This window comes from Dermacentor silvarum, chromosome 2 (assembly GCF_013339745.2).
Source record: "Dermacentor silvarum isolate Dsil-2018 chromosome 2, BIME_Dsil_1.4, whole genome shotgun sequence".
In the NCBI taxonomy this organism is placed as follows: Eukaryota; Metazoa; Arthropoda; class Arachnida; order Ixodida; family Ixodidae; genus Dermacentor; species Dermacentor silvarum.
The window spans coordinates 238,468,474-238,481,210 of record NC_051155.1 but is presented as its reverse complement, the minus strand read 5'-3'; the positions used below and the strand labels follow the sequence as shown (position 1 = coordinate 238,481,210).

General features: G+C 44.7%; 1 protein-coding gene across 4 annotated transcripts in view; it reads right to left on the bottom strand.

The window, feature by feature from the left end:
• LOC119442938 (WD repeat-containing protein 44) overlaps window positions 1–12,737 on the bottom strand; it is a 36,295-nt gene that overhangs the window by 19,469 nt on the left and 4,089 nt on the right. For 2 of the 4 annotated variants that reach the window (XM_037708014.2, XM_037708016.2), the window contains exons 2-6: window positions 11,925–11,985; window positions 8,043–8,182; window positions 6,779–6,805; window positions 4,542–4,743; window positions 523–642 (exon numbers count right to left, since the gene is read on the bottom strand). In XM_037708014.2, coding sequence (XP_037563942.1) covers window positions 523–642; window positions 4,542–4,743; window positions 6,779–6,805; window positions 8,043–8,182; window positions 11,925–11,985 — 550 coding nt within the window. Of the gene's footprint in view, window positions 1–522; window positions 643–4,541; window positions 4,771–6,778; window positions 6,806–8,042; window positions 8,183–11,924; window positions 11,986–12,737 lie in introns of all 4 variants that reach the window. The other 2 variants (XM_049662462.1, XM_037708017.2) reach the window with 2 other exon arrangements.

Below are 12,737 nucleotides of genomic sequence, written 5' to 3'. Positions count from 1 at the left end.
AGAAAGCGCGTTACTGCGCGCTGTTCTCTTTCGCGGCTGTCGGTGGGGTGGCGTTTATTCATATCAACCGACACGGGTCGAAAATCATTTCGTAACAACCGTTCTCTAGCACGTTGCAAAGTAATGGGGCTCGGCCAGGACCACAGAAAAATTTGTATCATCCGGAAATTCGTATTATCGAGATTCCACTGTATTGGCAAAAGTTAACTACATTGTATTCTAAAAGAGCCACAGAATAAACTTGGAAGTTCCAAGAACTTTTACTCAACCACAATGGCTGAAATGCGAAAAGATACTTTGCAATCTGTGATGTCCCACTGACATTCCAGCCCTGGGGTGTTGGCGCAAAATTCAAAAATGAAACTTTGAGTGTCATTTTCTCTTCTAATAATCAACCTATCACCGTGAAATTAATAAAAGTAGGGTTCTTCAGAATACTTTGTCAATCTAAACTGATTCAGCATTTCTCTTTAGTGTCTCTTTAGGAGGTCAAAAACCTCACACGCTTCTTCCTAGATTTACCTTGTCGGTAAGTGGCCGGCCAGAATCTGAGCGGGTGCGCATCATTATGTTCAGCTGGCGCAGGTTTCCTTCTACACGGGACTCTGGACTCCGCGGATTCCCACGGTCACGTTCATCATCCTGCAAACCCAGGAAAACACCAAGAAATTTACTTGCAAACAGTCCAGGCACTGAATTTGTCGATCTGCTGAAAATGTGACTTGCTGTGCTAGAAAATTTGAACACATTTAGAAAAGTTTGTGTCTTCTTTTCACATCAGCCAATGCTGCACTGCTGATGTTGGCAACAGTTCGGATATGTGCATGCACACTGCTCAACACATTCTTATGCTGTTTGAGTGTTGTCTATGCTGAAAACACAGCCTTGCACAAGGTTGAACAAGCCAGGGAGGGGGGGGGGGGGGGCACAATATAAGACTAGTTTTTACTTTAATATCCATACTACTGAAAAGACATTAGAACACACAACTTTGTCAGCCCAAGGCCGGTATTTTGTAACAATGTGTTATGCTTTATTCTATACTAGTCTTATCATCCACCGCTCATGGCCGGCTGATCCCGTTGATAACATGAGCAGACCGTCACTCTGACCACTGACCAAGCACAAAAAGGCATTAGCATTCGGAAAGGCATCACTACAAAATTCCGGCCCAGAGCATCACTTACATGTGCAGATATGAAGTGAGAGAACAAACTGTTCCCTACTGTGTTAAAAAGTCTATGCCATGTGACTAAGAAAGCAGAGTTTAGAAACACCGTAAGAAATATTGCAAAATAGTGGCTCAGGTCTTGTAGAGCCATGGCATTGGGAATAAAGGCTGTGAGGAAATGTGGAAAAATCAGACTAACAAATCACAACTGTTCACAAGTGTACTGCCGCTGTCAGACTTACTAACCAGAGGATGCAAGTTCACAGGCTACACAGAAACAAGCGCTATGAAGTGTTAGTTGCCCTGCGTCAGACAACTACGTTCCATGCCTGCAAACTTCCTCACCTCATCACTCCTAATCCTCTGATGCCTTAAATTGAAGTTCTGATACCAGGGCACTCATCAGACCTCCGGTGATCTGCTCTGTGCCATTACATGGCATGCCCAACTCTATTTACTTTATCCTCTTTATCTCAACTGGACTATCACCTGCTCACACTTGCTCTGTAATGCATACTGCAGTATTTTTTTCTTAAAGCCACACCTATCATTTTTGTTTTTGTTCTATCGCTCATTACACATTCCTTAGTTTCCCATCAAACTTATTTGTTATCCTCAATGTTTCAGCCCCACAGGTTAGTTCTGGCAGAATACTTAGTTACAGGCCACTGGTTACTGGTTACGTTTAATTAATTGACAATGGACATAATTATTTCTTTCACTGGCTGCTGTGTTACTGCTGCAGTAGTTGATGCACAGAGATTCCATGTGCTGTTCTGTGGAGACATCTAAAGCCCAGTAGCCAATGAGCTAAGTCACTGGTGATTGTGTAGGCAACATGCTCCTATGTTCAGGTAAATCCTGATGGCTACAGTAACTCATGGTAAATAACAAAAAAGGGCAAGGCATACCAAAGAACATTCAATTTTCCTCAAGAACGAATTTCTGTTACAGAGCAGCACAGCCAAATACTCATTCCTTGGGGAGAATGACGAGAGCATTCCTAAACAACCATATCTACTAGGCGAGTACTGCAGTTCTTTGGAGAAGTGCCTACTTCTTCAGACTGCACTCAGCTAAATGGATGGTTGGCCCTCTATAGAGGCAAAAATCCAGGGTGGTTGGCTTCACCCTTCTATAAACCAAAAAGCTATGTGAGCTCTAACAATCAATAGACCTGAGAAGATGCTTATAGACACTCTCTGTCCGCTGCTGTGTGTGTAAGCACTCTCTCTCCTTTTGCCTTCTTTCCTTCAGTGCCTAATTCCCTGTCTCCCATGCAGGGTAGCCAATCAGACATCCGTCTGGCTAACCTTCCTGTCTTTCCATGTTTTCTCTCTCTACACTGTCTACAGTCACGAAGCAAGAAACATTAGAAGAAAAGCTGCTTTCTGCCACAAAGTGCATAGGGAGTCCAGGAACACACTTCATTTGGCAGCTGAAAAAAAAAATGACTACCCACCATCATTCTGTTGCTGTGGTAAGCCAATTAATGTCTCGTAATTCTCGTTACAGTTGCCACTAAAAGCAAGGAAGTACATGTTCTACGCCAGCAGGTGCTGCCTACCAGTTATTCAAGGGACACTAAAGGCAAATATTATTTCAACGTGGACTGTTAAAATATGATACCAGAAACCTCGAAACGCTTGTTTTGTGCCAAGAAAAGACTTATTTTAAGAGAAAATAGCGTCTGAAGCGTCCGCGTACCTCTAACGAAATTCAAATCAGCGCGCCGAGCGAGGAGTGGTGACTGTCATGGCCGCTGGTGAGTAAAACGGCGCCTGCAGACGGCGCTACGGCTTTTTTTGCGGAAAGCGCGAACGCGCGGCCAGAAACAGAGCCAAGACAGAGCCGACGGCAGTGCGAAAGGGGAAGTATGGTGGCTAGCCACCATAGTGGAAGGTAGAGCGCGCCGAATTCTCAACACGGTGATCGTCGACGCTCGTCGCCAACTAGTTGACGACCCTGACAACGACACATTGGCTCGCGATGCTGGGCTCGATTTCAGAGATTTAAGCTCCGATGAGCGTGACATGCTGCTGAGGGCTCGCGATGCCAGCGTTGTTGCCTACTACGACGGCGGCCTCGACAACGGCTCTTCCGAGCACGAAAGCAGCGAGGACTCCTGCAATGCGACGCCGAAGCTGGTCACCGTCTGGATGTGCCGTCACGACTCTCAAGCTGCTAGCAAATTCAAGTGCGAGTTTAGCGAGCCAGCAGCACCAGCGCAGTCATGGAGGGAGGAAAAGCTTTTCCTCCATGAGCGCAGTACTACAGTGTAGCTGTACTACGCGATAACGTCTTCTGAAACTCGAAAGCGAGCGCGGCGCAGAGTCGAGCGAAAACGAAACCTTTTGACCGCCCACGTCGTTATCAAGTGTAACGCCAAAAAGGTTTTTTTTTTTTTAAGAATCTAATAGAAGTAGACAAGTAGCATTTTCTTCGCTCTTATATCCACCGAAACAATCTTTTTAATACGAATGGTTGAGTACTAGTGACATAATTTTTTTGAGGAGTGCCTTCGTCATCGGGTAAGTACCGGAATGTCCCTGGGGCGTGTCTTATCGTGTCCTACATTTACCTCAATTTCTCGAATACTAAAGCTCTGTTCGCGATTATATTGACGCCTTAGACGTTCTAGAGCATTGCTCTATCACTTTAGCCTGACTTTTTATTTCACTTTAGTGTCCCTTTAAGGCGAAAGCCTTATATGTCTCATCGTTCAGTTGACCTTCAAAGTCCTTGAGCGAAAATGCATTGACCACACGAAAGGTACAAAAAGGAGTCGAACCCTCGGCCTTTGATCAAAGTCGAACCCACGACCTTTAGTGTTAAGGCAAAGTTAACTAAGGCACAGGTAACTAATATAGAGTTAATTAAGGTACTCGAACCCATGACCTTTAGTGTTAATTAGGGCAAAGTAAATTAAGATACGAGTTAATTCAGGCACTTGAACCCACGACCTTCAGTGGGAGTCGAACCCTCGAGCATTGGTGTTAAGGTAGAAGTTAATTAAGGCACTCAAACCAAGTTAATTAAACTACAGTTAATTAAGGTAGCTAAGTCAACTAAGGCACTCGAGCCCACGACCTTTGGTGGGAGAAAACAATTAGTAAGAAGTAACAACGCATTTGAATGAGAATGTCAAGTAATTTAATTAATGTCTCGTGAGCATGCAGGCTATTGCCTTCATCCTATTTGGCGTATGCTATAGCGACTGGCAATTTTTGTCCTCCATGCCTCTTTCTACAGGATGTTATGCGCTTCTCACGAATGACCACTTCCTCTTCCTTTTAAACATTTGTCACTCTATAACAGCAGAAGAGAAAAAGAATTCGGTGCGAATGTTGCACAAACAATGAAAGAGCACCTGTGGTTTGACAACATACTGCCCCCGGCATGCGCTTGGCAGGTCCATTGAGAACTCTGCAATAGATGGCACCGGACTGCGCGGCAGGCCACGTGGGGTTGCGTCACCACTTCCGCTGGCGCTGGAGGCCTGCCCCCGACGGCGCCGTGGGGGTGGCTGGGGACCCTCCTTGGTGCTGGCTACCAGGTCGGGCTCGGCACACCTGCCCAGAGAGCAATTTTTAGAACAACTTATATGATAGCTATCACACCAGGTGGCGAAAGCAAGCTCTCCTGTTTATTATAGCCACTACTACTACAGTGTAGACCGCTTATAACGTAAGTCGCCGGAGTCGCGAATATCCGCACCATAAGCGGTACCGCACTATAACCAAAGCAACAATTTTCAAGGCCCGCACATATGCAAAACATGTGCACCGAGCCGCCACGCGTATGCGACAGTCGAGGAATGTGGCTAGAATGTTTGCATTCAATTTACAATCGAATCTCGTTAGTTCGAACCAAATCATACGGCGGCACCTCCGATCGGCATTGCTCCGGCACGGCCATAGAGTAAAAGCTTAGGAGAGACTCCTCAATGTCGCGCGCGAGCCAAAAAGAAAGAAAGAAAAAAACGCAGCAGACATTGCACCTTCTCTCAAATGGCAAGATCGCCGATTCTGCGTTGCTCCGGAACATGCGTGTACGTGCCGACGTCTCAGCCACGCTACCGTAGCCAAGCGTAGAAAATGGCAGTGAACCCTTCTTTCTCCTTTATGCTTCCTCTACTTTCTAGTCACGTGTTGACCTTGCACGCTGCGGCTACGGTGAAAAGGGAAGCAGCGGCGCTGTCCCAGGCCGGCCAACAAAACTGCCCACGCCGGCAAACGCCCGCTTCCCGATAACGGCAGAAAACAAAACTTCGGGGAGCCGGCGCGACGGTGGGCGCGCACGTTGACAGTCGAAAGTGAGGGAGCTACGAGGGAGGGCGAGGGGAGCTACTGAAGCGGCGGAGTTGCCGAGGCAAAATCCACTTCCCTGCCGCCCTCCTCCCTCACATTCCACGGTCTCCGCGTGCACCCTTCGCAGTGCCGTGCTGGCGCCGCCTGCTGCCTGAAGTTTCGTTTACTGCCGGTATCGTGAAGCGAGGGTTGGCTGGCGTTGGCAGTTTCGTGGCCCTCGCTCGCTATACGCGCCGTGATATTTCACGACTTGCACTCAAGATTCTGGTTTCAGCCTCACTGGCTGTTCGTTTGCACCACGTGCCCTTCCCCACTTCGTCTCTCTTTCTTCCTCGAGCACTCCTTGGGCGCCCGTTTGAGGGGAGCGTTCGCCGTCTCCGCTGACTTCCGTACTCCCAGGCAGCCGCACTGTAACCGGTATTTAGTTTCCCGCAACTGCACTATAAGCGATACGTGTATACATGGAGTGCTATGGGAAAATTAACGGGAGTCTGAAAAGACCGCACTATATCCGGTCCTGCACTATAAGCGGTTACATTATAAGTGGTCTATACTGTATTATAGTCATCCTCTCTAGTCAAATTTTACTGTCAGCTGGCGCTATATCCTTGAACTATGACTTTCAATAGTATTTCCATGTTATGCAGCAAGCAGCATAACATAATGTTTAACTATAGGAATGAACATTTTCTATCCAAAATATTTTTGCCAGACATTCTTGGAACACAATAAATGACTGCATTACTAGAGCATAATGCAAATCAAAAACAAGCTACTCCACTAGTTTTCTCCTACACTTTCACTTCATTTAACAATTCAATTTACCATTGGTAAACTTGACAGGAAAAGCAGCATTCCAAAAAGAAACACAACCTCCGGTCTTTCATGCTTCTTTAAAGCACTGTGAAAGACTCGCGAATCATTGGATGAAGTGTGTAATAAGGACCCACTGTAAGCATTATACACAGTTTATTATGGCACCCTCTCAGGTATCTTGAGATAGCTCCATTTCTTCCATCTGGGCGCATGTGAACAAGCTTCCATAACTGCAACACCTCAAAATCTGCTGAACATAAGGTTACTGATCTTTGCAGTGATCACAGCTGTAAAACCAGATACGGCTTTTTGCATCAATCAAGCAAGGTTGTAGTCAACCACAAACAAAATCAAAAGCATCTCAAGGAATAGAAAAGAAAAAGAAGAATTAAAAACACCTTATAGAGAGACATGTCAGTTTTCACTGTAGGGAAACCTGAAGTGCAAGGTTGACAAGTTAAAAGCAATCTGCCACACTTACCTGTAGTCCTCTGCAAGCACACGATCACTGGAAAACAAGAAAAGTAAAGTCAGCTTCCCAAAACTTATCAAACACGGATATAATGTTTTCACTCTCCATCACCTTGCCTACAGTTTTGGCTGCAGCATGTCATTGTTGGCAAGGAATGAGGCAAACTGCCACATTTTCACATGTTTCTGTTCGTTAAGCTGTTCATCAAGCTTGATTTCTTCCAACCAAGAAGTTGGCCCCGCGAAATGTAGATGGCATTGCCGTGCCTCCACAAGCCGCCATTGCAAGATGTATGGGCTTCTATGGCAGTATCCCTACCATGCGTACATATACCTTAGAGCTGTCGCTGGGGGTGCGATTTTATTTCGTGAGTCATCAGAGCTCCCAGACTGCTGTATGGTATAACTGTGTTATATGAAAAATTCAAATACAAATTACAAATGAATGCGGTGAAATTTTGCCAGCTTGCTGCATGACATTTATGGTTAAACATGCTATGCATAACACAAACTCGACACCATGGCATAGCAACAAGGCTATCAAAATCAGTTAATTCGCAGAATTTAATAGGTGCCAAAATTATGCAAATAGTTGCTTGAAAACATTGCCACATCAGAAGTCGAGGTGAATTCAAATATTGCAGTGCTAAAACATGGGCACAAGGTAGCAAGTCAGAAGTCACCGCGCACTTGGCCTTTTCGTCAGCAGTGTGGAATACCTCCTCTGGTCACGTGGGTTCATCCGCGTACGAGATAAGGCCCATTGTAGCCTGGCCTGATCAGCCAGGAAGGATAGACTGTGTGTCTAATGTATGCGAGGTAGTTACATTCGCACCCACAAAGTAACAGGTGCAACGGCATATGTTGCTTTCTACGTTTATACTGAACATGTATAAAGCTCACAGAGCAGCTTATGCCAGCAGACCTATCGGCTCAAAGCATTCTCTTCCTATCTCTGTTATCTTTCCACCCCTTCTCCATCCCCACACTGCTGACCAATGTTCAGGTGTCAGCCACGCACTAGCCAGTTATGGTGCGGTCAGCAGGGTTTCCCCTTCCCTGTCAACTAACAGTTTCACACATTGTAACATCCCAGGAAAGTTACTTCCACTTGCACAAGCGCTTTCCTTGCCTTCATTTGCTTTACCTTTTAAGGTCCACTTATTGAGGTGAAAAACATGGAAGCTACATTAGAAGCGGTGGAGCATATGTCACTTGTACATACTACATTCACAGTTCTTAGTCTTGTGCACTTAATGACATTTTGAACTCACTGCTGCTGTAGGTAAAGCCCTTCGGCAGAGCTCTGTTCCGAAGAAAATCCTGGCTCCTCGTCCTCATACAGCATACGACGGCGCATCTCTTCAATCTGCTGCTGCCGCCGCTCTGCCTCCTGGGCTTTGCGGCTGGCCTCCTACAGCAAGGCAGCAAAAGCTTGCATCACTAACACTCCAAGAGAGATCCACACAACAGTGTATTGTAGCAAACGCATACATCATTGCAAAGTGGAACCGCTGACGCCCGCATCACACCCCAACATTTCTTGCGCTTACATGATTACCTGGTGTGTGACACTCCACTGTAGGCTACAATCACCATTTCGCTAACCCACACTTTATTGCAGACATAAAGAACGTTCACAGAAGGCAAGTGTGGTGAAGTGCTAAGTGATGCTTTGATAACAAGTACACCAAAGTGAAGACAGTTATAGAAAATGAAGTGCATGCTCTGGAGTATAAAAGAGAGAGAGAAAAAGAAATAAAAAAGGAGGAGAGGAAGCAGGTTGGAAAGCAACTAAAGAAAGCTGGGACAATTGGTTACACACGATGCACTTCATAATTTAATCGAGCTAAAAAGAAACAAAGCCACACAAAGATGCAGACAAGACAAAACCCGAACTTGATCTAGTCTTTACTATGCATAGATGCTCAATATATTTCTAAAAAGCAGTGCAAGGAACATGCAATGTTGCAACAATGCACAATGGACAGGCATACACTTGTTCAAATAAAAACTTTGATGACGCTTAAGCTTCACCTTTAAGAGTTCAATGCGACAGCGTTATCTTTATTTCTATCTTTGACAATATTGCGGAAGAATGCTAATATGGTTATCACCTCCCTTCCTGAGGCAAAAAGTGTCAAACAATTGTCTTTGTGTCACCTTTCTAAAGACATCAAAAATATGGATGTAAGTAAAAGATGAAGCCAATATCTTTTACAGTGGTCAGTTAAATGGCTCCTTATTGAGTAGCATTACTCAATCAGTCATTCACGCAGCTGCTCGTACGAGCACTGTAGCACTTCACGTGGGTGACTGAAATCCAGTATTTTGCTTGCACAATGTGTGTGGTGGAGTTGTCGTGTCATGTTTGCTTTTTGCGCATGTACCTAGCACCTCTGCATTGTAACGACTTGAAATTAAGCATTTTTCCTGTACACATGCTATTGTATCTTTTTCAGTTAAGCTACAATTTCGTCTTTTTCTTTTAGCTATGTGCTTTGTTCTGTAGGCACAAGTTAACCCAATAAATAGTTGGACCTGTTAAGAGAAAACTTTACCTGAGCATCTATCCGAATACATGAAATAGAGAGATCACTTTCTTTGACAACCACTGAACATATTTGAATGAAATTTGCTGCATTTAAAAGTGAAACATAAAAAAAAGGCTGCTCGGAGCAGATTATTGATATAGGCCTTCAATTCCCCCCTCCCCCAAACACACACACACACACACACACACACACACACACACACACACCACACACACACACATTAAAAGCAGGAAAAGAAACACTTTAGAACTGGGAAGCTCTGCAATGAAAGCAGATATCCCCAATACTGCAATATTCTTCTATTAGAACATCGAAAGCAGACAATATTGATATGCTGTTCGCTTGTTTGAAATATATAACTATAGTTGGGTACAACTTTAGAAGACAGCGGCATTCGCCCCTCAAAGGCAGGTGCACACAAGCCTCCTCTAATGGGCGTGACTGATGTCATGAGTCGCACGGCCGGTGACCCCGCCGACGAAGAGCATGCAGCCTGCGCTTCGAGCTGGGCCGAGTTGCGTCAGCGGGACTATTTCTTTAGTCGTGGAAGCAATCGGCTGCCGCACTTCGGTCATCTGGGCAGGGCCTCTCCTGACTTTTTAAGCCGTACCCGACTATATTCTTGCCAATATTTGTAAATTTGCCAATATTTGTAATAAATTTAGGACTTTCAGTCAAAATACAGCTTCCAATTGGTCACTAGAATTTAACTTTCTCTCATAAGTGCAACAAGCATTGTTGAAATCTTATCAGTAGTTGCATTTCTTTGTTGCACACACATTTGAACAAGGAAATCAGGATTATCCCAAAGATAAGGCTTCCTCTTAAAAGCTCACAGCTTGTCTGTGTGGGCACATGATGTGTTGCTGCACACAACAAATCCACGAACATCTACATGCACAGGCGTATTTACATCTGGTCCCTACTGAAGTGCTGCCGCAACTGGATACATAATGCACCAAGCAGTGAAAATTTCAGAGCTACTAAAGTGGTTGCAAAGGTAGCCTCAACCAAGTATATTGCCAAAAATCAAATAGGACACATGCAGCATGCCCACAATTTGCTTTAACTTAGCATGTCTAATAGAATAGACCGATCCCACCGACCGATCTGCGCATGCGCCGGCTTTCCGGAAGTAGCACGGCCACCATCTTGGTTGTAGTCAACTGGTCAACCACACAACCGCAGTACAGCCACTGTAACCGCAATCCGCGCTCGTTGAGTACTGCGCACGAGCTTCCCAGACATCTCTACGACTCCACCACCGAGAAACATTCGTCATGTATTTTAAGAAATTAAATCAGCTGTTCATTGCAGCATGTGAGGGGAATGTTGAAAAGAGCCTGCGGCTCCTTCATTTCGGTTGTGACCCGCTGATAACGCGTTGGGTATCATATTTGTTCGAGCTTTGTATGTAGTACATGTTGATGTATGCGGTCGTTCTGTGTTACTATTTTTGCACACGTGCATCTCGGTGACTGCACCGTTATGTTTGCTTAGCGACGGACGTAATAGGATTTGTAAACTTGTTGGAGACAGGTTTGAAGTGCGGCGCTGAAACTTTCGTGCCCTAATGATGCTTACCTACAGGGGTTTCGCGCACGACTTGCAGACTTCGGTAACAGCGATATCTAGAAGTTCTTGGGTAAGCTACGCGGCGTTTTTAACATAGAAACACCGATAGCCAATCATCGCCAAGTCATCGATAGCCAATCAATAGCTAATCGATAATCGATCAATAATGAATAAATTCCGGAAAATGCTGGGCATGACTTGGTAGTGCTTCGCCTAGCCCAAATATGTGGCCTTGCGATAGCTAATCAATAGCTAATCGATAATCGATGAATAATCAATTACAAAAAATGCTGAGGATGACGTGGTAGTTCTTAGCCTAGCCCAAAAACGTGTCCAATCATTGCGATAGGCAATCAATACCTAATCGATAATCAATCAATAATCAATAAATTACGGGAAATGCTGGGCATGACTTGGTAGTGCTTAGCCCAAATACATGGCCAATACCTTGCGACAGCCAATGAATAGCTAATCAATAATCGATCAATAATTAATAAATTTCGGGAAATGCTGGGGATGACTTGGTAGGGCTCAGCCTAGCCCAAATACGTGGTCAATAGCTTGGGATAGGTAATCGATAGCCAATAGCTAATAGATAATTGATAAATCTATAAATTCTGGAAAATCTAAGTACACGGGTGTTTTCGCATTTTGCCCCCATCGAAATGCGGCCGTTATTCGTCCCCGTATTTCTTCTCGCGCTGTGTAGTACCACTACCACCTATTAATCCATTAGATCCACTTCTCTCGAAGCTTTCGCTCTTTAGAAAACACATAGAACCCGAAGCCTTTGTCCCTTGTGTGGTTGTTCTAGCACCCAAGAACGCCGCAGGTCAATCCTCCCATCGCACGATGGCTCTACACGAACCATAAAAATTGCCCAAAAGCGTTCGGAAACAGGACGCACAGGCACTCCGGGCGGCTCGAGCGGCCGGATGACTACAAGTACCAGCATGCACCGCGGCAGCGGTGGCGTCGTGAAACTGGCCGGTGGGATCGGTCTATTGTGAATCGTAAACAACCTACCTCAACTGCCTTTTCCATTTCTGCTTGTGAGGACCGTTTGCCATCTTGCTCAGTAGCATCCCTGCATGAAAACGGAGGTGTTATTAGCAGTGTTGAAAGAAGCTGTGTGCAAGGCCTGAAAATGGATACGAGAGAGATGGCATATTGTGAGAAATAAAAAATTTGAATGATCACTGCTGACACCATGCTCCAATGAAAAATGCATGCAATTAAAAAAAGAATAGTCTAAACCCTGTTATAATGAAGTCACATCAGACAAAAAAATACCTTTGTTATATCCAATGTTCATTATAAGCATAAAGTCAATACACACTGATAAAGGTGAGAAACATTTTAGACTTACTTCGTTATATCCAATAATTCGTTATATTGAGGTTTGACTGAACAGTTATGACGTATACGGCCATGCAATTTTAGACTTTTTAATAATGTGCGTTAAAGAAGCTTCAGACTCTCTAAACACTAGAAAAAATACTAGCAAGCATCAGTGTGTCCTAACTAATTTACCATAATAATCTATGGTTCCAGTACCCAGTAGATGGATGCACCATTATGTCATGATGCGTTCATTAGCTGGCTCTGATCCTGCAATCGCTGCAGCCTGTCACATGCTATCAGCACAATACTAGCAAATGTTGTTCTGTGTCATGATATCACGATAACGTCGAGGACACCTGGTCTGCCATTTCGGGACCTACTTTAGCATCAAAATAAAGCATATCATAAGTGTTTCCTAACATTCACACTTGACAAGTGTCATTCTTTTACGTCCGAGAAGTGTGCAGTGGAGTTTCCACAACTTCGAAAATGTGT